General features: G+C 50.3%; 1 protein-coding gene across 13 annotated transcripts in view; it reads left to right on the forward strand.

Annotated features, from left to right (window-relative positions):
- Nucleotides 1–25,467, forward strand: part of SPDL1 (spindle apparatus coiled-coil protein 1) — a 470,586-nt gene that overhangs the window by 352,372 nt on the left and 92,747 nt on the right. For 11 of the 13 annotated variants that reach the window (XM_073589468.1, XM_073589466.1, XM_073589471.1 and 8 more), the window contains one exon: nt 13,927–14,030. In XM_073589468.1, coding sequence (XP_073445569.1) covers nt 13,927–14,030 — 104 coding nt within the window. The remainder of the gene's footprint in view (nt 1–13,926; nt 14,031–25,467) is intronic. The other 2 variants (XM_073589469.1, XM_073589467.1) reach the window with 1 other exon arrangement.

A 25,467-nucleotide genomic window follows, 5' to 3' on the forward strand; every position in this document is an offset into this window, starting at 1 on the left:
TATTAAAAAAAAAAAATATTCCCTAATAAATTCATTTTTTGGAAATAAAAAAAAACAAAAGTACACATATTTGGTATCGCCGCGTCCGTAACGACCCGCCCTATAAAACTGTCCCATTAGTTAACCCCTTTAGCGAATCTCTTAAAAAATAAAAAACGAAGCAAAAAATAATGCTTTATTATCATACCGCCAAACAAAAAGTGTAATAAAGCGCGGTCAAAAAGACACATATAAATATCCATTGTACCGCTGAAAACGTCATCTTGTCCCACAAAAAATGAGCCGCCATACAGCGTCATCAGCGAAAAAATTTAAGTTATAGCTCGCAGAATAAAGCGATACAAAAATAATTATTTTTTATATAAAATTGTTTTCATTGCATAAAAGCGTCAAAACATAAAAAGACAACATAAATGAGGTATCACTGTAACCGTACTGACCCGAAGAATAAAACCGCCTTATCAATTTTACCGCACGCGGAACGGTGTAAACGCACCCCCCAAAAGAAATTCTTGAAATGCTGTTTTATGTTCATTCTGCGTCCCAAAAATCGGAATAAAAAGTGATCAAAAAATGTCATGCGCCCGAAAATGGTACCAATAAAAACGTCAACTCGTCCCGCAAAAAATAAGACCTCACATGACTCTGGGTCAAAATACGGAAAAATAAGGTCTCAAAATGTAGTGATGCAAAAACTATTTTTGGAATAAAAAGCGTCTTTTAGCGTGCGATAGCTGCCAAAAATAAAAACCCTCCATAAATAGTAAATCAAACCCCCCGTTATCACCCCCTTAGTTAGGGAAAAATAATAAAATTAAAAAAAAATGTATTTATTTCCATTTTCCCGTTAGGGCTGATTAGGGTTAGGGGTGTGTTGGGGTTAGGGTTGGAGTTAGAATTGGGGGGTTTCCACTGTTTGGGCACATCAGGTGCTCTCCAAACGCAACATGGCGTCTGATCTCAATTCCAGCCAATTCTGCATTGAAAAAGTCAAATGGTGCTCCTTCCCTTCCAACCTCTGCCATGTGCCCAAACAGTGTTTTACCCCCACATATAGGGTATCAGCCTACTCAGGACACATTGCAAAGCAACTTTTGGGGTCCAATTTCTCCTGTTACCCTTAGGAAAATAAAAAATTGGGGGCAAAAATATCATTTTTGTGGAAAAAATACGATTTTTTTATTTTCATGCCTGGGCATTATAAACTTCTGTGAAGCCCTTGGGGGTTCAAAGTGCTCACCACACATCTAGATAAGTTCCTTAGGTGGTCTAGTTTCCAAAATGGGGTCACTTGTGGGGGGTTTCCACTGTTTAGGTAAATCAGGGACTCTCCAAAGTCAACATGACACCAGCAGACCATTCCATCAAAGTCTGCATTCCAAAGCGTCACTACTTCCCTTCTGAGCCCCGACGTGTGCCCATACAGTAGTTTTCTCCCACATATGTGGTATCAGGGTACTCAGGACAAATTGGACAACAACTTTTGGGGTCCAATTTCTCCTGTTACCCTTGGGAAAATAAAAAAAATCGGGGACTAAAAGATCATGTTTTTGGAAAAAATATGATTTTTTTTATTTTCATGCCTGGGCGTTATAAACTTCTATGAAGCACTGGGGGGTTCAAAGTGCTCACCAGGCATCTAGATAAGTTCCTTAGGGGGTCTAGTTTCCAAAATGGTGTCATTTGTGGGGGGTTTCCACTGTTTAGGCACATCAGGGGCTTTCCAAACGCGGCATGGCATCCAATCCCAATTCCAGCCAAAAAAGTCAAATGGCGCTGCTTCCCTTCCGAGCTCTGCCATGCGCCCAAATAGTGGTTTACCCCCACATATGGGGTATCAGCGTACTCAGGACAAATTGCACAATAACTTTTGGGGTCCTGTTGCCTTTGGAAAAATAAAAATTGAGGGTGAAAAGATCATTTTTGTGGAAAAAGTGTGATTTTTTAATTGTACGGCTGTACGTTATAAACTTCTGTGAAGCCCTTGGGTTTTCAAAGTTCTCACCACACATCCAGATAAGTTCCTTGGGGGGTCTAGTTTCCAAAATGGTGTCACTTGTGGGAGGTTTCCACTGTTTAGGTACATCAGGGGCTCTCCAAACGTGACAGGGCGTCCAATCTGAATTCCAGCCAATTTTGCATTGAAAAAGTCAAACGGCGCTCCTTCGCTTCTGAGCTCTGCCATGCACTGAAACAGTGGTTCCCCCCCACATATCAGATCTCCGCGTACTCAGAACAAATTGCACAATAACTTTTGCAGTCTAATTTCCCCTGTTATCCTTGGTAAAATAAAAAAAATTGGACCTGAAGTAATTTTTTTTGTGAAAAAAAGTTAATGTTCATTTTTTTTTTTTAAACATTCAAAAAATTATTGTGAAGCACCTGAAGGGTTAATAAACTTCTTGAATGTGGTTTTGAGCACCTTGAGGGGTGCAGTTTTTAGAATGGTGTCACTTTTGGGGATTTTCTATCATATAGACCCCTCAAAGTGACTTTAAATGTGATGTCCGTAAAAATAAAATGGTGTTGCAAAAATGAGAAATCGCTGGTCAACTTTTAACCCTTATAACTTCCTAACAAAAAAAAATTTGGTTCCAAAATTGTGCTGATGTAAAGTAAACATGTGGGAAATGTTACTTATTAAGTTTTTTGTGTGCCATATGTCTGTGATTTAAGGGCATAAAAATTCAAATTTGGAAAATTGCGAAATTTTCGCCAAATTTCCGTTTTTTTCACAAATAAACGCTAGTTATATTAATGAAATTTTACCACTAACATGAAGTACAATATGTCACGACAATGTCAGAATCACCAGGATCCATGGAAGCGTTTCAGAGTTATTACCTCATAAAGGAACAGTGGTCAGAATTGTAAAAATTGGCCCGGTCATGAACGTGCAAACCACCCTTGGGGGTAAGGGGTTTAAAGGGAATCTGTCACCTATTTTTTCGACTATAAGCTGTGGCCACCGCCATCAGGGGCTTATCTACAGCATTCTGTAATGCTGCAGATAAGCCCCCGATGTAACTTGAAAGAAGAAAAGCAAGTTATATTATACTCACCCAGGGGCGGTCCGGGTTCGGTCTTGGTCCGATGGGTGTCACGTACTGCAGTACTCTGCTCTGCCCTCAGCAGGGCAAATCAGTACGCCGGAGCCGCGACGGGAAGCAAAGAAGAGGACGTCATCGCTAGAAGATGGGATGCCCCGGACTGGACCGCGACACCCATCGGACCAAGAGCGGACCCGGACCGCCCCTGGGTGAGTATAATATAACTCGTTTTTCTTCTCTTTCAGTTTACATCGGGGGCTTATCTACAGGATTGGAGAATGCTGTAGATAAGCCCCCGATGATGGTTGCCGCAGGTTATAGTCAAAAAATAGGTGACAGATTCCCTTTAAATGTCACCTGCAGCAGGAAGTACAGCAGCGTCTAAGAATCACTAAAGTTGACAAATCCCTGGGCCCGAATGGGATACACCCCCGAGTACTGCAGGAATTAAGTACAGTCATTGATAGACCATTATTTTTAATCTTTCAAGATTCCATAATTACAGGGTCAGTCCCACAGGACTGGCGTAAATCAAATGTGGTGCCAATATGCAAAAGGGACAAACTGAACTTGGAAATTATGGGCCAGTAAGCTTAACCTCTACTGTGAGTAAAATCCTGGAGGGTTTTCTAAGAGATGCTATACTGGAGTATCTGAAGAAGAATGACCTCATGACCCAACATCAACATGGGTTTACGAGGGACCGTTCCTGTCAAACTAATCTGATAAGCTTCTGTGAAGAGGTACGTTCGGGACTGGACCAGGGAAACTCAGTGAATGTGGTGTTTATGGACTTTTCAACAGCTTTTGATACGGTGCCACACAAAAGGTGGTAGTGGTGTGGTTCGTTTCCTCCATACCGCATCTTACAAGTGGCCCATGCCCACAGATTTCATTTAAACCCTGCATCAAAATGGTTGGGTGTGTCACTCTTGGTTTGCAATTGCAGAGTAGATGCTCTGCAAGGTTTAGCCTGTATGAAGTAACACAGAGCCAAGCGAAGCCAAAAGTCTGGCACCCCTCAGCGAGACAAGGTGTTGCAGTCGCCCTTGGCAGCTGGTCTCTGATACGGACTGTTGTGGCGCTCGGCTGTGATCTGGAGGATACAGTGTGCTGTTCATTTTGTAAGTTTTGGGCATGAACCCCTTTCCGACGTTGGGCGCAAATTTCCCCGCTGTTGGTCTCTATCCTTTTGATGTGGGCTCTGGCAGTGAGCCCACATCTTTGCCAGGACTTGTCAGCTGATGTGCCCGGAATAGCCTCGGGTGGAATCGCGATCCACCCGCAGCTATTAACCCGTTAAATGCCACTGGTGACCCCTGTTACGATCGCATGTCACCAGGGAGTTGGCATGACAAAGTTTCTGTAATGATTCTACTATTATGCCATATTCTAAGTATACTTCTAGAAGGTTTACATGGCTTTACAGACACGCTGTTGGCTTTTGACCCCCCCTTCCACCTCTCCCTCTGCCTGCGTGTGTAATCCTATACTCCTTCTTCGCCCTCCCTCAAGAATGTGCTGGGGGATAAGAATACAATCGTTTGTCTGAGGACGTGCTTTTGGCATATGTGAGAGGGCATATCTTGACCCCAGTTGGTGTTATAAGTATGAAGTTACATATTTGAAATGTGCTCAGATAGAGCTACCCGCTCTGTAGTTTTCTAGACTCCAGCTTCAGCGGAATCCAAGAAACTGATTCCTACTTAACCGGATCATACAGGCACTTTGTGTTTGGACTTAAATGAACACCCCCGTCATGCTGAGTAAGATGATACTTTGTCGCTATACGAGATTCCCTCCCCTCGATATGATACTTATGAGTTTATTTGGCATTTCTGAAAAGAGGAGGGCTTCCATATCTCAGCCCCCTCAGTGATGTCACGACCAGGGGGTATAAGATAATGGGAACTCATTTTGCAGGCGTCTTTGCCCTGAAACCCTGATACAGAGAGGCTCTGTAATGCACTATGATGTATCGCCCCTCCCCCGCACTGCATGGCCTGCTGTGAAATGACTCAAGCAACTGTAAGTGTTTTTCTCTTTTTAAGGCTGGTTTCACACTTGCACTTTTTTGCGCAAAAAAAGCATGCTTTTTTCCCCTATTTTCATGGGTGCGCATACACATGCGTTTGTATGCGCATGCGATTTTTGGAGTGTGCGCTCGGGCGCACAAAATGCATCCTGTTGCATTTTTTGTGCGTCCTACTTGTCCAAAAAAAACGCATGCGCACGCAATGCATTTTTTTTCACTCAAACACCCATTAAAGTCTATGGGTGCACTGACGCACTTCAGCGCAAATAAACGCATGCGTTTTTAAAAAAAACATGCACAAAACCGCAAAAAAAGCACACAAACGCATGATGCGTTTTTTTGTGTGTTTGCACTGCGCATGGTGCGCAGTGCAAAAAACGCAAGTGTGAAAGTAGCCTAATCCCTGTTATTTTGTGATCGTTTGTACATATTTCAGTTGTCTCATTTTGTAATATCGTTTATACCTTTTGTAAATATTGCCTACCTTTTGGAGTAAAATCTATAAAATTACTAGCTTCGTTTTTCCTTGCTCAATAACATAAGTTATTGTCCTCTGAGGCTAAATTCGCTACTGATTGGGTTGGCTCCTGACCCATTACTAATCATAGGAATAGGAGCTGATGGCAGCGCCGTGTCCTGGGCTTGTTGGGCAACGCTGGCAGTGATGAAATGGGTTTTATAAGCGTATTGCCTGGCTGCAGCTGGGAGTAGTTATAATTCCCCCCCTGCAGCGTGCCTAATAGCCAGTACACATCCAGGCGGCCCGTCTGGCGACTGATTACCCTAGGTGCAGTTTCCTGTCTGACCTGAGGGTAAGGGGGCGCCAAAGAGCCGCAAGTTCCAAAACAGGAACTGGATTGGGGTCATAAAATAGGATCCCTGACGAACTGGGGGCAACCCAAACACTCCGGTTCATGACATATTGATGGCAGAGGTGGGATAACCAAATATATCCCCCCTGCAATTCTTGACAGTTTCCTTTATTCTTTTTGGAATGTTAACATTGTAGACTGAGGCAGCAAAACCACATGGTGACACATATGGAAACAAGAATTAGAACAACACTGAAACCAGAATAAGGAATCTGATGCTTATCCCCTTACTGCCATTACTATTATGCTGATGGCAGTATCCCCCGCTTTGATGTGGGTTCCAGTGGTGAGCCCACCTCAAAGCCGGGACATGTCAGCTGTTTTGAACAGCTGACATGTGCCCGCAATAGCCGCAGGTGGAATCGCGATCCGCCCACGGCTATTAACTAGTCAAAGTCTGACAGCAGCATTTAACAAGCGCTTCCAGCCATCGGGCCAGAAATACGCTCACCGGTGACCCGTGTCACGTGATTGCGGGTCACCGGTGTGTCATCATGACAACCAGAGGTCTTGAGACCTCTGTTTGTTGATGCCGAATTGCTATGAGCGCCACCCTGTGGTCGGCGCTCATAGCAAGTGTGTAACTCTGCTTTATAAAGGCGATCTGAGCATTGCCTCTATGTAGCAGAGCCGATCGGGCTATGGCAGCTGTTGGAGGTTTTTGAAGCATGCCAAAAGTTAAAGAAAAATAGTTTTAAAAATCTTAAAAAAAAGTTCAAATCACCCCCCTTTCGACCCATTAAAAATAAAACAAAAAAAAATCAAACATACACATATTTGGTATCGCCGTGTTCATCATCACCCAATCTATCAATTAAAATAAGGATTAACCTGATCGCTAAACGGCGTAGTGGGAAAAAAAATCAAAATGCCAGAATTACGTTTTTTTGTTCGCCACGACATTGCATTAAAATGCAATAAAGGTAAATCAAAAGAACGTATCTCCACCAAAATGGTATCATTAAAAACCTCAGCTCGGCACGCAAAAAATAAGCCCTCACCCAACCCGAGATCATGAAAAGTGGATACGCTACGGGTCTCGGAACTGGCGCAATTTTTTTTTCTTTACAAAGTTAGGAATTTTTTTTCACCACTTAGATAAAAAAGAACCTAGACATGTTTGGTGTCTATGAACTCGTAATGACCTAGAGAATCATAATGGCAGGTCAGTTGTAGCATTTATTGAACCTACCAAAAAAGCCAAACAAAAAACAAGTGTGGGATTGCACTTTTTTTTTTGTTGTTTCACCGCACTTGGAATTTTTTTCCTGTTTTCTAATACACGACATGGTAAAACCAATGGTGTAGTTAAACAGTACAACTCGTCCCGCAAAAAATAATCCCTCACATGGCCATATTGATGGAAAAATAAAAATGTTATGGCTTTGGGAAGAAGGGGAGCAAATAACTAAAACCCCAAACTGAAAAAAGCTTAAGGGGTTAAACACAAAGTACACCCCTTTTACAGCATTCCATCAGTTGTAATGGCTTTCTAACAGTCTTGGAGGTCTTTCCTGAGGTGCTGAGCACTTGTTGGCTTTTTAGCCTTCACTCTGTAGCCAGGGGTGGATTAAGGGTAGCCAGGGCCCTGGGCTGTAAACTCTGTGGGCCCCCCGGTCATGTGACGGGGTCATGTGATGGGGTCAGGAAGTCACTAGTTTTCATGACGCATATGATGCGTCAAGGGGCAGGAAGGGGTTAAATACTGAGGTAAAAAACTCAGCAAATACACAACGTGTGCACAAGGCCTCACAAATACTGAGGTAAAAACACCAAATACTCAGCGTGTCCATGAGGCCTTACAAATACTGAGCGAAAAACTCACCAAATACTCAGCGTGTGCACGAGGCCTTATAAATACTGAGATAAAAACTCACCAAATACTCAGCGTGTGCACGAGGCCTTATAAATACTGAGGTAAAAATTCACCAAATACTCAGCTTGTGCACGAGGCCTTAAGAATACTGGAAGGCTTCCACCCAACATCTAGTCCTGACTCACCTGTACCTAACATCGAAACCAGCTAATAGTCTGCAATCACCTGCCGACCTGGACCCATGACCTGTCAGACAAGTTACTTCACATGAGTCACACAGGGGCTTCTGCTTCAGGAACTTCCCCAGATAGAAGGAGCAGCCACCGATGTTAAGCCTGTGGTCGGATACACAGGAAGAGACCCTCCTCATCACAGGCTGTGCCCAACATGGCAGCAGAGGGGTTAACGCCACAGAGAAGTCGCCGTCACCTCACACACTGGACACGACGCTGCATCTGGCTACTAACAAGCGCACATTGGGCAATGTTAGTCATATCCCAGATGTTCAGCATGTGAAGGACAAAAAAGACCCCAGGATTGGAACAGGAGCATGGGAAAGTGGACGGCAGTCAGAGGGGCAGGGTTTATATAGGGGTCGGAGTAAGTAAATATATATACATACACATATTACTACATTCCAAAGGCATACTGATAGGGAATTTAAATTGTGAGCCCCATCAGGGACAGTGATGATAATGTGTGCAAACTGTAAAGCGCTGCGGAATATGTTAGCGCTATGTAAAAATAATTATTATTACATGCGGGCAGCGCACACTTGCACAATCCTCAGGTTGTATAACTTTCAACTGGTCAAAATATTTCTCTCAGTAGGCCAAGAAAGAAATGTGGCAGGAATAAAGTACACCTCATAGTAACTTATGTGTGAGGCAGAGGTGACAAGACCCGCCATCTCGTGCCCACCTTACTAGAGGTGCTCACTGCCCACATATAGCAAAGTTGATGGAAACAGACGACTTCCACTATGTTGATTGGTTTCCGGCCCCCGGCCACACCCATTTCACAACTAGTCACACCCGTGTCCATGCCCCAACCACACACATTTAGCACTGCTGATCACACTGACTGGTACTGAGGGCACAGTGGCTGGCATTGTGGGCACAGTGGCTGATACTGTGGGCACACTGACTGGTACTGAGGAAAAGAAAGAACAGAGAGAGAAAAAAGAAAACAAAGAGAACAGAGAAAGAAAGGGGACAGAAAAAAAGAACAGAGAGAAAAAAAGAAGGGAAAGAAAGAACAGAGAGAGAGAAAGAAAGAAATAGGAGAAAGAAAGAACAGAGAAAGAAAGGGGAAAGAAAACAGGGAGAGAGAAAGAAAGAGGGGAAAGAAAGGACAGAGAGCAAAAGAACAGAAAGAAAGGGGAAAGAAAGATTCTATAAAGATAATATAGCAGCCTGGCTCCCATTGTAATGCCCACCTGAGCCTCCTGGCGTAGGACATATCATGATCCACTCACATGGCCAACATCCCCAAGTCCAAGGCGATCCCGCTGTCCTGAAGTGCCTCCATGGTTCCGTCACAATCTCCTCCCGAAATTGCCTCATTTCTGGTCAGCTTCCAGCACGTCACTTCCAATGGAACATCACGTGCGAGTTTTCAAGTGCTCCTCGAGGCTACGCCGTGTACTCCTGTGTCTGCTGGAAAAGTAAGCTCCCGGTCGGCGCAGTGGGGCAGACTCTCAAAATCTGGGACGGTTGGGAGGTATGAATGCACCCCATCATACACCTTGTACACGCCTGGCTCCGCACACCTCATACACACACGGTTCCGCTTTGTATGCCTCATACACACACGACTCCGCTCCGTACACCTTGCACACACACGGCTCCACTCCGTAAACCTTGTACACATGCGGCTCTGCTCCGTACACCTTGTACACTCGCGGCCACGCTCTGTACACTTTGTACACATTGTACACACATGGCTCAGCTCCGTAAACCTTGTACACATGCGGCTTTGCTCCATACAGCTTGTACACACGCGACTCCGCTCCATAAACACACGGCTCAGCGCCGTACACTTTGTACACTTAGGGCTCCGTTCCATACACGCTGTACACATGCGGCTCCGCTCCATACACCTCGTACACGTGGCTCCGCTCCGTACACCTCGTACACACGCGGCTCTGCTCCGTACACCTCGTGTACACGCGGCTCCACTCCACACACCTCGTACACACGTGGTTCTTGTACACCTCGTACATGCGCAGCTCCGCACACATCGTACACACTCCGCTCAACTTGCACACGCGCAGCTCCGCACACCAAGTACAGGCGCAGCTCCGCTCACCTTGCACACGCTCCGCACAAATCGTACATGCTCCTCTCAACTCGCACACGCGCTGCTCCGCACACCTCGTACATGCTCCGCTCTGCACGACTTGCGCACACACGGCTCCGCTCCGTACACCTCACGCATGCTCGGCTCCGCACCATACACCTCGCACACGCATGGCTCTGCTCCGTACACCTCGCACACAGCTCTGCTGCATCCACCCTGTAAACCCCTTCTGACCCCACACACACTTCCCTCATCCAGCACGATGACAACCTGCACAGCAGAGTCCTGCATACAATAGATCGAGGGCTGTGCCCACAGGACCTGTGATGAGGTCACAGGAGGGGAGGAGTCGGGGGTCACATGATCAGGGATCTCGGACTGAAGCCTCTGAACATGTGACCCTGTATTGCCAACTGTTCAGCAATAAAGGTTCGGATACGGCTTTAAAGAAGGCTACTACTTGGATATAACACAATTTTATTATACAATGATTAATTTAAATGATAAAACACCAAATTAATGGAATGTATAGCAATTACAGGAAAATAGAAAATAGTATGATCTTGCGTATACTTATATATTCAAAACTGCAAAGGTTTTGGTACATATACTCACATTAGGAAGAAGAAAAGAATCTTCACTAGGGGCATTTACATCATCTTTCCGGAAAAACTTATGCTGGAGGGGACGTCAGCGGAGACAGAGAATGCTTTCCTAGGATCTACACTGCAGATCGTCCTCTCACACAGGTCCAAAAGCTCCCTGTAGAATTCCCATCAACCACCCCCCAATTGGCAGGGTATAGTAAAGAGAAAATATTCAGTCAAAGCATATATCACTTGTGTGCAAATCAGGATAATGAATCTTTGAAACACAGAGCTTCAAAGACCACAGAACAATTCCTTGTCTTATGGTATTGTCTTACGGTATGCTGATCAAAGTTCAGCATTAATTATATAACACCATAGTATATTGCAATATAGTGTTTGGATTCAAACAACCATATTTCATATTTGCAGTACATTCCACCCTTGGTCTAGAGACCACACTATATCAAAGCATATAAACAATATATTACAATATGTAGGCTGTAAGATATCCATATTTTTATTAGCACCACAGACCCCTGACTCCTCCCCTCCTGTGACCTCATCACAGGTCCTGTTCTCACAGAGCGGGGATTTATGAGTGAGGGGTAGTGGCCGATGGGCTTGTCTGGGAGGGCGAGGATGGCGTCGGTACATGGGGGGCCGTGGCGCTATGGTGGCCGATTTTAATGGGGCAATTTACCCTGTGCTGGTGGGCCCCCCCACACCACTGGACCCTGGGCCACCGCCCAGATTGACCTCATTATGATCCACCACTCTCTTTAGCTCATCTCACCCCAAGCAATCCCAGTTGGGCTCAGACCAGGTGATTGTAGATGTCATGTCATATGACATAGCACTCTATCCCTATTCTTATTGGTCACATAGCCTTTACATAGCCTGGATGTGTGACTTGTGTTATTTTGTTGCAACTCAAGAAGTGAGCAGCCGCTTTAACACTTTTATTGTTTACAGCTGATTGCTTAGAAGACCAACCACCATTGCTGTCCATTTTGTAAGCAATGTGTTAAAACTGGCCAGTAGTGTTTAGCATGCGTGCTCGGATAAAGTGATATCTGAACATGCTCGGGTGTTATCCCATTATCTGGTAGTGCTCTACTAATGCTTGAGTCCCTATGGCTGCACGTTTTGCGGTGGTAGACAGACCCAGCTCATGCAGGGTTTGCCTATTTGTTAGGCAATCCCTAGATGTGTTGTCTGTCTACTTCCGCAAAATATGTAGCCATAGGGACTCGAGCTTTTTAGCAGAGCACTACAAGATACTCTGATAACACATGAGCACACTTGCGCAACACTACTGGCCAGGATTACCGCGCACTCAATTGATCTTGGCCAGCTTTAAAACTGTGCTAACAAACTCCATGGAAAAAAGCCTGTTGTAAGCACTGTGTACGTTCTGCTCTCTGGCAGCAGTGGTCAGTCTCCAAGACAGCATTCTGCAAACTAGTGTTAATATGTGAAGAATGGTTGAAAATTTTAATAAATAGAATATTGCAATATAGCGTCTACTTATAAGCACTATCAAACAACACCTGTATATGGAGATGGAAATAATCCTTTAAAGAGGACCCATCACCAGGTCAAAGGGGAACAAATTTAGCTCCTGTTTTATTCTTGCTACTCCCTTGAGTTTTATTTTATTTCATGTAATATGGTTCCAGACATATGGGCCTTTTCATCTGCTGCTAATGTAGGGTGTCAGCCCCTGCTAAGAACTGAATTAAACTGTGACTTTATGATACTCCCCTCTGATTTGTATGCACTTGGACTAGTGCTTTCTACCCTGCAGCTTGCTGTGTATTGGTTTTGAATAAGGAACAGGAAGTGTTGGGTCAGTAAGTGGAAAAGGAGCCGTGTGTCTGTGAAACAGGCAGGAAAATAACTGTCCTAGCAATGAGAGACTAGCAAGTGAGCAAAGTGCTTTAAGGGAGAAGATGGTGCCCGTTTACCGCAGGATCTATCACGAGGACTCTATCGGAAGAAAAGAGCCAGGCTAGTTCTCCCTGAGCACCTGTAACCCAAGAGAAAAAAAAATTGCTGTGGTACCTGTTATCTCTGAATATTAAAAGTGGGAATGAGACTTGCTTGTATCTGGAAGAAGACAGGAGTTAACCTGAAGGAAGAGCTTAACAAAACAAACTTGGCTCTACTAAATCAGGACTAAGCAGCAGCTACCAGACTTTCTTCTGAGCTACAGAACTGTGAGTGTACATCGATGCTAAACTGTGTTATGGTGTAGTGCAGGTTTTTTTTAGCTAGGGCGCTGTAGCAGCGCAGCCCGATTGTCAGCCGGGTAGGAAGTTAGAAGAGAGTAGTTTTCTAGAAATTGTTTATACTGTTTCAATTGAACTTTGCATTGCCGTAGCTGTAGCACAGCTTGTGTGACACACTCCAGCTATCTCTCTTTGCGTCTATTATTGCTGTTATCAATACAATAACTTGGTTTTATTTTCCGTCATATAATCCTCTTTCAGTAAATTCTTTGTTTTGTTTCTGCTTCCTTGTCTACTGCACCGTATTCTATTCATGACCGGTGGTGTCGCTCAGACACCACTACACTAATTTTCATGGTCTTAACTGAAGGGGTGTTGCTCGCAGGGTACCGTATCTTTTGAATTATAAGATGCTATTATCCCCCAAATTTGGGGTGAAAATGGGGGTGCGTCTCATAATGCGGATATACCTTACCGGCCGCGGTGGAGAAGGGTTCTAGGGTCGCGGCTGAAGGAGGAAAGAGTGGAGCGTTTCTGCAGGCTGGGATGAGGGGGATGTTGTGGCACGCCACTGCAGGTGGTGTCCAGTGCTGCTGCGGGGGCTCTGACGACATTTTGTGAAAGTCCAGGGCCCCCTTAAAGTTCCATAGTTTCCTATGCGGTGGACTTAGGGAAAATGGCTGTTGGGGGCGGCGCATACACCACCATTTTGTTTAAAAAAAAAAGTTTTCCTATTTTTCTCCTCAAAATTTGCGGTGCGTCTTATAATCTGAAAAATACAGTACAATATACTCAGAAGCTGAAGCAAACGCCACTAAAAAATGATGAGCTACTTGACCTTGAAAAAAACAGAAAAATTAGTACTAACTTAATAAGGCCTGTGTCATTAGAACCACGTGGTAGGTATTTAAACTAAATAAGTTTTACTTGTGAGCAGCAGTAATAAAATGAGCAAAAACTGTCCATTTTTGACTTGGCAACAAATGATCTCTTACAATAATGATCAGTTTTAATTAAATCTTTCTTTGCAGCAGACCTATGAAAATGGCCAGTCAAAGATGGATATTGATGTTTTATCACAAGGCGATGAAGTCTATTATGTGGATTTACTTAAAATGAAACTTGAGAATTCAAAGTACGTGATATCTAATATATAAAGCTCAATGTGTATGTGTGTATGTCCGGGATTGGCATCTGCACCGTCACAGCTACAGCCAGAAAATTTTGCACAGTCACACGTCTGGACCCCGACAGCGTCATAGGCTATGTTGTGAGGCGAAATTTTAACCCCGCGCCTTCCAATTCACCAAACAATTTGGCCTATTATTCTTATTTCTATGGTGTTATCATCCTTCTGTAAAACTGGAAATAACACAATTTATTACCATGCCAACACAGACCACCCTCTGACACAGACTGCAGGGGGAGCCCAGTATCGCACAAAGCCCCTCGAGGTCCGATTTGGCAGGCGGAGGCGCTCTGGGTCCGATTTGGTGGGCAGGGCCCCACAGAGTGCAATTTGGTCGACGGGGCCCCTCAGCGTCCGATTTGGTGGGCGGGGCCTCTGTGTCTGATTTGGTTAGGCCTGTTTCACACTTCCGTTTTTGTGTCCGCCAAACGGATCCGTTTCCGTTTTTTTGACGGAAACGGATGCCAACGGATCCGTTTTTTTGACGGATCCGCGGTAACCGTAATGGAAGTCTATGGGACAAAAAAAACGGATCCTGCAAAAAATGGCGGATCCATTTTTTTACGGAAAACAACGGATTTTGACGGATTTGAAAAAACGGAAGTGTGAAACAGGCCTTAGCGGGGCCACTCTGTCTGATTTTTTGGGGCTGGGCCCCTTAGGGTCTGATTTTTTGGTGGGTGGGGCCCCTCTGGGTCTGATTTGGTGGGCGGGGCCCCTCTGGGGGTCTGATTTGGTGGGTGGGGCCCCTCTGGGTCCGATTTGGTGGGTGGGGCCCCTCAGGGTCCGATTTGGTGGGCGGGGCCACTCTGGGTCCGATTTGGTGGGCGGGGCCACTCTGGGTCCGATTTGGTGGGCGGGGCCACTCTGCGTCCGATTTGGTGGGCGGGGCCACTCTGGGTCCGATTTGGAGGCCGGGGTGGCTCAGCCTCCGATTTATAGGCCAGGGTCGATCAGCCTCCGATTTGGAGGCCTGGGAGGCTTAGCTTCCGATTTGGAGGACGGGGTCAATCAGCCTCCAATTTGGAACCTGGGGTCACTCAGCTTTTGATTTGGCGCGCCGGCCCTTTAAGACTCATTTCGGTGTGCCGGCCCTTTTAGAATCACTTTGGCGCGTCGGCTCTTTAAGAACCAGTTTGGCTCACTGGGTTTCTAAATCCACTTTGGCGCACATTCTCTCTCAGGGGCATGCGTCATGTGATGAAGCTAGATTAGCATTCATGCTGTGGGTTTCGCTTTAAGAGCTGATATTATCTGGCAGAAACTGTCCTCGTGGGGTCAGGTAAAGTTCGTAGGTGTTGGCATAGTAACTGGGTGTGCCTGCGCATATCAATGAGCTTAACTGCCATTTCAATTGCCTCAGGGCATGATTTGTCTGTGGCAAAATTTCCCCATTGAAAAGCATTGAGACAATTCCAATGACGGGAAAATGCTTTTTCAATCGCAATTTGCGCAAAAACTACAAATCCGATCGACACAAAAAATATTTAGCACACCTCTCGTGGATGCTGGCTTCAAAACGACACCTCAACGGAGTCTGTCCGTGTTGCGGTTCGGGCCGCATTAATTGCGGAAATCAACTGAATAATAATAACTAGATGTGTATTTCCTGAAGGAAGTACAGATAGTGCTTTGAAATGGTGCCTGGGCTGCCCATTTAAGAGAGACTTACCTGCTGCCCCTGCAAGACTTTCAACTCAGGATCCTTTTTAACTGTGGGTGCCTCTCAGGGGCCACTTTGGCCTGTGGGGCCCCTCAGGGTCTGATTTGGTGTGTGGGGCTCCTCAGGATCTGATTTGGTGGCCTGGGCTCCTCAGGGCTTGAATTGGTGGATGGGATCACTCGGGGTCCGATTTGGTGAGCGGGGCCCCTCAGGGTCTGATTTTGTGGCCGGTGTCCCTCAGGGTCCGATTTTGTGGATGGGGCCACTCAGGGTTCGATTTTGTGGTTGGGGCCTTTCAGAATCCGATTTGGTGGACGGGGCCCCTCAGGGTCAGATTTGGTGAGCGAGGCCCCTCAGAGTTCAATTTGGTGAGCGGGGCCCCTAAGGGTCCGATTTGTTGGGCGGGGACCCTCAGGGTCAGATTTGGTGAGTGGGGCCCCTCGGGGTCTGATTTGGTGGGCGGGGCCCCTCAGGGTCTGATTTGGTGGGTGGGGCCCCTCGGTCTGATTTTCTGGGTGGGGCCCCTCAGGGTCCGATTTGGTGGGCAGGGCCACTCAGTTCGATTTTGTGGTTGATGCCCCTCAGGGTCCGATTTTGTGGGTGGGGCCCCTCAGGGTCCGATTTTGTGTCCGGGGCCCCTCAGGGTCTGATTTTGTGGTTGGGGCCTTTCAGAATCCGATTTGGTGGGCGGGGCCCCTCAGGGTCCGATTTGGTTGGCGGGGCCCCTCAGGGTCCGATTTGTTGGGCAGGGCCACTCAGAATCCGATTTGGTGGGCGGGGCCCCTCAGGGTCCGATTTGGTGGCTGGGGCCCCTCAGGGTCCGATTTGGTGAGCGGGCCCCTTCAGAGTTCAATTTGGTGGGCGGGGCCCCTCAGGGTCCGATTTGGTGGTTGGGACCCTTCAGAGTTCAATTTAGTGAGCGGGGCCCCTCAGGGTCCGATTTGTTGGGCGGGGCCCCACATGCTCCGATTTGGTGGACGGGGATCCTCAGGGTCCGATTTGGTGGGCGGGGCCCCTCAGGGTTTGATTTTGTGAGCGGGCCCCCTCAGTCCGATTTGGTGGGCGGGGCCCCTCAGTGTCCGATTTGGTGGGCGGGGCCCCTCGGTCCGATTTGGTGGCTGGGGCACCTCAGGGTCCAATTTGGTGAGCGGGGCCCCTCAGGGTCTGATTTGGTGGGCGGGGCCCCTCAGGGTCTGATTTTGTGGGTGGGGCCCCTCAGGGTGTGATTTTGTATCCGGGGCCCCTCAGGGTCCGATTTTGTGGTTGGGGTATTTCAGAATCCGATTTGGTGGGGAGGGGCCCCTCAGGGTCCGATTTGGTGAGCGGGGCCTCTCAGGGTCCGATTTGTTGGGTGGGGCCCCACATGGTCCGATTTGGTGGACGGGGCTCCTCAGGGTCCAATTTGGTGGGCAGGGCCCCTCAGGGTCCGATTTGGTTGGCGGGCCCCCTCAGGGTCCGATTTGGTTGGCGGGGCCCCTCAGGGTCCGATTTGGTTGGTGGGGCCCCTCAGGGTTTGATTTTGTGAGCGGGCCCCCTCAGTCCGATTTGGTGGGCGGGGCCCCTCAGTGTCCGATTTGGTGGGTGGGGCCCCTCTGTCCGATTTGGTGGCTGGGGCCCCTCAGGGTCCGATTTGGTGAGCGGGGCCCTTCAGATTCAATTTGGTGAGCGTGGCCCCTCAGGGTCCGATTTGGTGGGTGGGGCCCATCAGGGGCAGATTTGGTGGGCGGGGCCCCTCAGGGTCTGATTTTGTGGGTGGGGCCCCTCAGGGTGTGATTTTGTATCCGGGGCCCCTCAGGGTACGATTTTGTGGTTGGGGTATTTCAGAATCCGATTTGGTGGGGAGGGGCCCCTCAGGGTTCGATTTGGTGAGCGGGGCCTCTCAGGGTCCGATATGTTGGGTGGGGCCCCACATGGTCCGATTTGGTGGACGGGGCTCCTCAGGGTCCGATTTGGTGGGCGGGGTCCCTCAGGGTTTGATTTTGTGAGCGGGCCCCCTCAGGGTCCGATTTGGTTGGCGGGGCCCCTCAGGGTCCGATTTGGTGGGTGGGGCCCCTCAGGGTCCGGTTTGGTGAGCGGGGCCCTTCAGAGTTCGATTTGGTGGGGGGGCACTCACGGTCTGATTTGGTCAGCGGGCCCCTCAGGGTCCGATTTGGTGGGTGGGGCCCATCGGGCAGATTTGGTGGGCGGGGCCCCTCAGGGTCTGATTTTGTGGGTGGGGCCCCTCAGGGTGCGAGTTTGTATCCAGGGCCCCTCAGGGTCCGATTTTGTGGTTGGGGCATTTCAGAATCCGATTTGGTGGGGCGGGGCCCCTCAGGGTCCGATTTGGTGAGCGGGGCCCCTCAGAGTTCAATTTAGTGAGCGGGGCCCCTCAGGGTCCGATGTGTTGGGCGGGGCCCCACATGGTCCGATTTGGTGGAGTGGGCTCCTCAGGGTCCGATTTGGTGGGCGGGGCCCCTCAGGGTTTGATTTTATGAGCGGGCCCCCTCGGGGTCCGATTTGGTGGGCGGGGCCACTCAGGGTCCGATTTGGTGAGCGGGCCCCTTCAGAGTTCAATTTGGTGGGCGGGGCCCCTCAGGGTTCGATTTGGTGAGCGGGCCCCTTCAGAGTTCAGTTTGGTGAGTGGGGCCCCTCAGGGTCCGATTTGGTGAGCGGGGCCCTTCAGAGTTCAATTTGGTGAGCGGGGCCCTTCAGAGTTCAATTTGGTGGGCGGGGCCACTCGGTCCGATTTGGTGAGCGGGGCCCCTCAGGGTCCAATTTGTTGGGTGGGGCCCCACATGGTCCGATTTGGTGGACGGGGCTCCTCAGGGTCTGATTTTGTGGGTAGGGCCCTCAGGGTGCGATTTTGTGTCCGGGGCCCCTCAGGGTCTGATTTTGTGGTTGGGGCCTTTCAGAATGTGATTTGGTGGGCGGGGCCACTCAGAATCTGATTTGGTGGGGCGGGGCCCCTCAGGGTCCGATTTGGTGAGCGGGGCCCCTCAGGGTCCAATTTGTTGGGTGGGGCCCCACATGGTCCGATTTGGTGGACGGGGCTCCTCAGGGTCTGATTTGTTGTGCGGGGTCCCCTCAGGTCCGATTTGGTGGGCGGGGCTCCTCAGGGTCCGATTTGTTGGGCGGGATCCCCTCAGGTCCGATTTGGTGGGCGAGGCCCCTTAGGGTCCGATTTGGTGGGTGGGGCCACTCAGGGTCCGATTTGGTGGGTGGGGCCACTCAGGGTCCGATTTGGTTGGTGGGGCCCCTCGGTCCGATTTGGTGAGTGGGGCCACTCAGGGTCCGATTTGGTGAGCGGGGCCCTTCAGAGTTCGATTTGGTGGGAGGGGCCCCTCAGGGGCAGATTTGGTGGGCCGGGCCTCTCACGGTCCGATTTGGTCAGCGGGCCCATCAGGGTCCGATTTGGTGGGCGGGGCCCATCAGGGTGCGATTTTGTATCCGGGGCCCCTCAGGGTCCGATTTTGTGGTTGGGGCATTTCAGAATCCGATTTGGTGGGCGGGGCCACTCAGAATCCGATTTGGTGGGCGGGGCCCCTCAGGGTCCGATTTGGTGTCTGGGGCCCTTCAGGGTCTGATTTTGTGGGTGGGGCCCCTCAGGGTGTGATTTTGTATCCGGGGCCCCTCAGGGTACGATTTTGTGGTTGGGGTATTTCAGAATCCGATTTGGTGGGGAGGGGCCCCTCAGGGTTCGATTTGGTGAGCGGGGCCTCTCAGGGTCCGATATGTTGGGTGGGGCCCCACATGGTCCGATTTGGTGGACGGGGCTCCTCAGGGTCCGATTTGGTGGGCGGGGTCCCTCAGGGTTTGATTTTGTGAGCGGGCCCCCTCAGGGTCCGATTTGGTTGGCGGGGCCCCTCAGGGTCCGATTTGGTGGGTGGGGCCCCTCAGGGTCCGGTTTGGTGAGCGAGGCCCTTCAGAGTTCGATTTGGTGGGGGGGCACTCACGGTCTGATTTGGTCAGCGGGCCCCTCAGGGTCCGATTTGGTGGGTGGGGCCCATCAGGGGCAGATTTGGTGGGCGGGGCCCCTCAGGGTCTGATTTTGTGGGTGGGGCCCCTCAGGGTGCGAGTTTGTATCCAGGGCCCCTCAGGGTCCGATTTTGTGGTTGGGGCATTTCAGAATCCGATTTGGTGGGGCGGGGCCCCTCAGGGTCCGATTTGGTGAGCGGGGCCCCTCAGAGTTCAATTTAGTGAGCGGGGCCCCTCAGGGTCCGATGTGTTGGGCGGGGCCCCACATGGTCCGATTTGGTGGACTGGGCTCCTCAGGGTCCGATTTGGTGGGCGGGGCCCCTCAGGGTTTGATTTTATGAGCGGGCCCCCTCGGGGTCCGATTTGGTGGGCGGGGCCACTCAGGGTCCGATTTGGTGAGCGGGCCCCTTCAGAGTTCAATTTGGTGGGCGGGGCCCCTCAGGGTTCGATTTGGTGAGCGGGCCCCTTCAGAGTTCAGTTTGGTGAGTGGGGCCCCTCAGGGTCCGATTTGGTGAGCGGGGCCCTTCAGAGTTCAATTTGGTGAGCGGGGCCCTTCAGAGTTCAATTTGGTGGGCGGGGCCACTCGGTCCGATTTGGTGAGCGGGGCCCCTCAGGGTCCAATTTGTTGGGTGGGGCCCCACATGGTCCGATTTGGTGGACGGGGCTCCTCAGGGTCTGATTTTGTGGGTAGGGCCCTCAGGGTGCGATTTTGTGTCCGGGGCCCCTCAGGGTCTGATTTTGTGGTTGGGGCCTTTCAGAATGTGATTTGGTGGGCGGGGCCACTCAGAATCTGATTTGGTGGGGCGGGGCCCCTCAGGGTCCGATTTGGTGAGCGGGGCCCCTCAGGGTCCAATTTGTTGGGTGGGGCCCCACATGGTCCGATTTGGTGGACGGGGCTCCTCAGGGTCTGATTTGTTGGGCGGGGTCCCCTCAGGTCCGATTTGGTGGGCGGGGCTCCTCAGCGTCCAATTTGTTGGGCGGGATCCCCTCAGGTCCGATTTGGTGGGCGAGGCCCCTTAGGGTCCGATTTGGTGGGTGGGGCCACTCAGGGTCCGATTTGGTGGGTGGGGCCACTCAGGGTCCGATTTGGTTGGTGGGGCCCCTCGGTCCGATTTGGTGAGTGGGGCCACTCAGGGTCCGATTTGGTGAGCGGGGCCCTTCAGAGTTCGATTTGGTGGGAGGGGCCCCTCAGGGGCAGATTTGGTGGGCCGGGCCTCTCACGGTCCGATTTGGTCAGCGGGCCCATCAGGGTCCGATTTGGTGGGCGGGGCCCATCAGGGTGCGATTTTGTATCCGGGGCCCCTCAGGGTCCGATTTTGTGGTTGGGGCATTTCAGAATCCGATTTGGTGGGCGGGGCCACTCAGAATCCGATTTGGTGGGCGGGGCCCCTCAGGGTCCGATTTGGTGTCTGGGGCCCTTCAGGGTCCGATTTGGTGAGCGGGGCCCTTCAGAGTTCGATTTGGTGAGCGGGGCCCTTCAGAGTTCAATTTGGTGGACGGGGCCTCCTCAGGGTCCGATTTGGTGGGTGGGGTCCCGCGGGGCCCCTCAGTGTCCGTTTTGGTGGGCGGAGCCCCTCAGGGTCTGATTTGGTGAGCTGGGCCCTTCAGAGTTCAATTTGGTGAGCGGAGCCCCTCAGGGTCTGATTTGGTGGGCGGGGCCACTCAGGGTCCGATTTGGTGGGTGGGACCCTTCAGGGTCCGATTTGGTGGGTGGGGCCCCTCGGGCAGATTTGGTGGGCGGGGCCCCTCAGGGGCAGATTTGGTGGGCGGGGCCCATCAGGGTCCTACTTTGTGGTTGTGGCCCCTCAGGGTCTGATTTTGTGGTTGTGGCCCCTCAGGTTCTGATTTTGTGGTTGGGCCCCTCAGGGTCCGATTTTGTGGTTGAGGCCCCTCAGGGTCCGATTTTGTGGGTGGTGCCCCTCAGGGTCCGATTTTGTGGTTGAGGCCTTTCAGAATCCGATTTGATGGGCGGGGCCCCTCAGGGTCCGATTTGGTGGGCGGGGACCCTCAGGGTCCGATTTGGTGGGCGGGGCCTCTCAGGGTCCGGTTTGGTGGGCGGGGCCCCTCAGGGTCCGATTTGGTGGGCGGGGCCCCTCAGGGTCCGATTTGGTGGGCTGGGGCCATTCTGGGTCCGATTTGGTGGGCGGGGCCCCTCGGGGTCTGATTTTGTGGCCGGGGACCCTCAGGGTCTTATTTTGTGGCCGGGGCCCCTCAGGGTCCGATTTTGTGGCCGGGGCCCCTCAGGGTCCGATTTTGTGGCCGGGGCCCCATAGGGTCCGAATTGGTGGGCGGGGCCACTCTGGGTCCAGTTTGGTGGGGGGCTCCATAGGGTCCGATTTGGAGGCTAGGGTGGCTCAGCCTCCGATTTGTAGGCCAGGGTCGATCAGCCTCCGATTTGGACCCGGGGTGGCTCAGCCTCCGATTTGGAGCCTGGGGTCACTCAGCTTTCGATTTGGCGCGCCGGCCCTTTTAAGACTCATTTCGGTGCACCGGCCCTTTAAGAATCACTTTGGCGCATCGACCCTTTAAGAGCCAGTTTGGCTCACTGGGCTTCTAAATCCACTTTTTACGCACATTCTCTCTCAGGGGCATGTGTCATGTGATGAAGCTAGATTTGCATTTGTGCTGTGGGTTTCGCTTTAAGAGCTGAAATTATCTGGCAGAAACTGTCCTGGGGGGGTCATGTATAGTTCCTAGGCATTGGCATAGTAACTGGGTCTGCATGCGCATATCAATGAGCTTAACTGCCATTTGAATCGCCTCAGAGCATATTTTCCCTGTGGCAAAATTTTCCCATTGAAATGCATTGAAGAAAGTGTTTTTTCAAACGCAAATTGCGCAAAAACTACAAATCCGATCGACACGAAAATGAATTAGCACACCACTCGTGGGCGCTGGCTTCGAAACAACACCTCAACGGAGTATGTGCGTGTAGCGGTTCGGGCTGCATTAATTGTGGAAAATCAACTTAATAATAATAAGACTAGATGTTTATTTGCTGAAGGAAGTACAGAGAGTGCTTTGAAATGGAACCCGGGCTGCCCCTTTAAGAGAGACTTGCCTGCTGCCCCTGCAATACTTTCAACTCAGGATCCGTTTTAACTGTGGGTGTCTCTCAGGGGCCACTTTGGCCTGTGGGGCCCCTCAGGGTCTGAATTGGTGGGTGGGGCCCCTCAGGATCCGATTCGGTGGCCTGGGCTCCTCAGGGCTTGAATTGGTGGATGGGATCACTCGGGGTCTGATTTGGTGAGCGGGGCCCCTCAGGGTCTGATTTGGTGAGCGGGGCTCCTCAGGGTCTGATTTGGTGAGCTGGGCCCCTCAGGGTCTGATTTGGTGAGCGGTGCCCCTCAGGGTGCGATTTGGTGAGCGGGACCCCTCAGGGTGCGATTTGGTGAGCGGGACCCCTCAGAGTGCGATTTGGTGAGCGGGGCCCCTCAGGGTGCGATTTGGTGAGCGGGGCCCCTCAGGGTCCGATTTGGTGGGCGGGGCCCCTCAGGGTCTGATTTGGTGGGCGGGGCCCCTGAGGTTCCGATTGGGTGAACGAGGCCCCTCAGTGCTTTGAAATGGTGCCCGGGCTGCCCCTTTAAAATAGACTTGCCTGCTGCCCCTGCAAGATTTTCATCTCAGGATCTGTTTTACCTGTGGGGGCCACTTGAGGGCCGATTTGGTGGGCGGGGCCACTCTGGGTCTGATTTGGTGGGCGGGGCCACTCTGGGTCTGATTTGGTGGGCGGGGCCCTTCAGGGTCTGATTTGGTGGGCGGGGCCACTCTGGGTCTGATTTGGTGGGCGGGGCCACTCTGGGTCTGATTTGGTGGGCGGGGCCCTTCAGGGTCTGATTTGGTGGGTGGGGTCATGCTGGGTCTGATTTGGTGGGCGGGGACACTCTGGGTCCGATTTGGTGGGCGGGGCCCGTTAGGGTCCGATTTGGTGGGCGGGGCCCGTGAGGGTCCGATTTGGTGGGTGGGGCCACTCTGGGTCTGACTTGGTGGGCGGGGCCACGCTGGGTCTGACTTGGTGGGCGGGGACACTCTGGGTCCGATTTGGTGGGCGGGGCCCGTCAGGGTCCGATTTGGTGGGCGGGGCCCCTCAGGGTCCGATTTGGAGGCCAGGGTGGCTCAGCCTCCGATTTGTAGGCCAGGGTTGATAAGCCTCCGATTTGGAGGCCGGGGTGGCTCAGCCTCCGATTTGGAGCATGGGGTCACTCAGCTTTCGATTTGGCGCGCCGGCCCTTTAAGAATCACTTAGGCGCGTCGGCCGTTTAAGAGCTAGTTTGGGGGCGTGCGTCATGTGATGAAGCTAGATTTGCATTTGTGCTGTGGGTTTTGCTTTAAGAGCTGAAATTATCTGCCAGAATCTGTGTCCTGGGGGCGTCATGTGAAGTTCGTAGGCGTTGGCATAGTAACTGGGTTTGCCTGCGCATATCAATGAGCTTAACTGCCATTTAAATCGCCTCAGGGCATGTTTTGTCTGTGGCAACATTTCCCCATTGAAAAGCATTGAGACAATGCATTCCAATGACGGGAGAAAAAAATTTCTAACGCAAATTGCGCAAAAACTACAAATCCGATCAACACGAAAAATACTTAACACACCACTCATGGACGCTGGCTTCGAAACGACACCTCAACGGAGTCTGTGCGTGTAGCGGTTCGGGCCGCATTAATTGCGGAAATCAACTGAATAATAAGTTAGCAGCGTTCGGATTACAATATAGTGGTTTTTTCAAACCAGTATAAAAAGAAGAAGTTAGCAGCGTTCGGATTACAATATAGTGCTTTTTTCAAAGCCCTATAATAAGTTAGCAGTGTTCGGTTTACAATATAGTGCTTTTTTTCAAAGCACTATAAATAGTGATATACTCACCTTCCGATGGCCTCGGGACTCCCGCCTCTCGCCACGCGCCTGGCATCTTCCGGTCCAAGTAATGCTTTGCGCGAAATACCGTTGATGACGTGGCGCTCTCGCGAGCGTGACGTCATCACAGGTCCTTCGCGCAAAGCATTACTAGGACCGGAAGATGCCGGGAACGCAGCGGAGGAGATCGGGCCGTCGGAAGGTGAGAATAACTTTTTTTTAAATTTTTTAAATCATTTTTTACATTCTATCTTTTACTATTGATACTGCATAAGCAGCCTCAATAGTAAAAAGTTGGTCACACTTGTCAAACACTATGGTTGACGAGTGTGACCAACCTGTCAATCATATTCCAATCGATGCTTCAAATCGCTTGGAATGCGCTTGAATTTGGTACGCTAAAATCGCGGGAAAAATGCTTGTTTTCAGTGGGAAACCACATGCGAATTTGCATGCGTTTTTCCCGCGGCGGGAGTTGCAGAAATGCGAATATTTCGGCAACATTTCTGCAACGTGGACACATAGCCTAAATATCAGCAATTTCAAGTTCATGTACAAACTTATGATGACACATTCAGAACAGGAATGAATGTGTCGCTTATGGCCACCAAAGTATGGCTTTCTCATTAGTAGAATCAGCCCTACTACTCCTGACCCCTGAGGAAGCCACACTTTAGTAGAGATACACTTGGGGTTCTCCCCTCCTCTAACCTTTGGCAAGTTCACAGGTCTTTGTGCTACACAACTATTGATCTGTCTTTTTAATCTTCATGGCTATTTAAATGCATGGTCTAGTTGTGCTAGCAATTTATACATTTATTTTTTAATTTATAATTTATTTTGTCTCTATATTGACATTCCCGAACATTTATCATTGTCGTGATTTTGCATGAATCTTATCCTGTGTACCA

Source organism: Dendrobates tinctorius, unplaced genomic scaffold, assembly GCF_039654945.1.
Source record: "Dendrobates tinctorius isolate UK_male_01 unplaced genomic scaffold, ASM3965494v1 ptg000108l, whole genome shotgun sequence".
Classification (NCBI taxonomy): domain Eukaryota; kingdom Metazoa; phylum Chordata; class Amphibia; order Anura; family Dendrobatidae; genus Dendrobates; species Dendrobates tinctorius.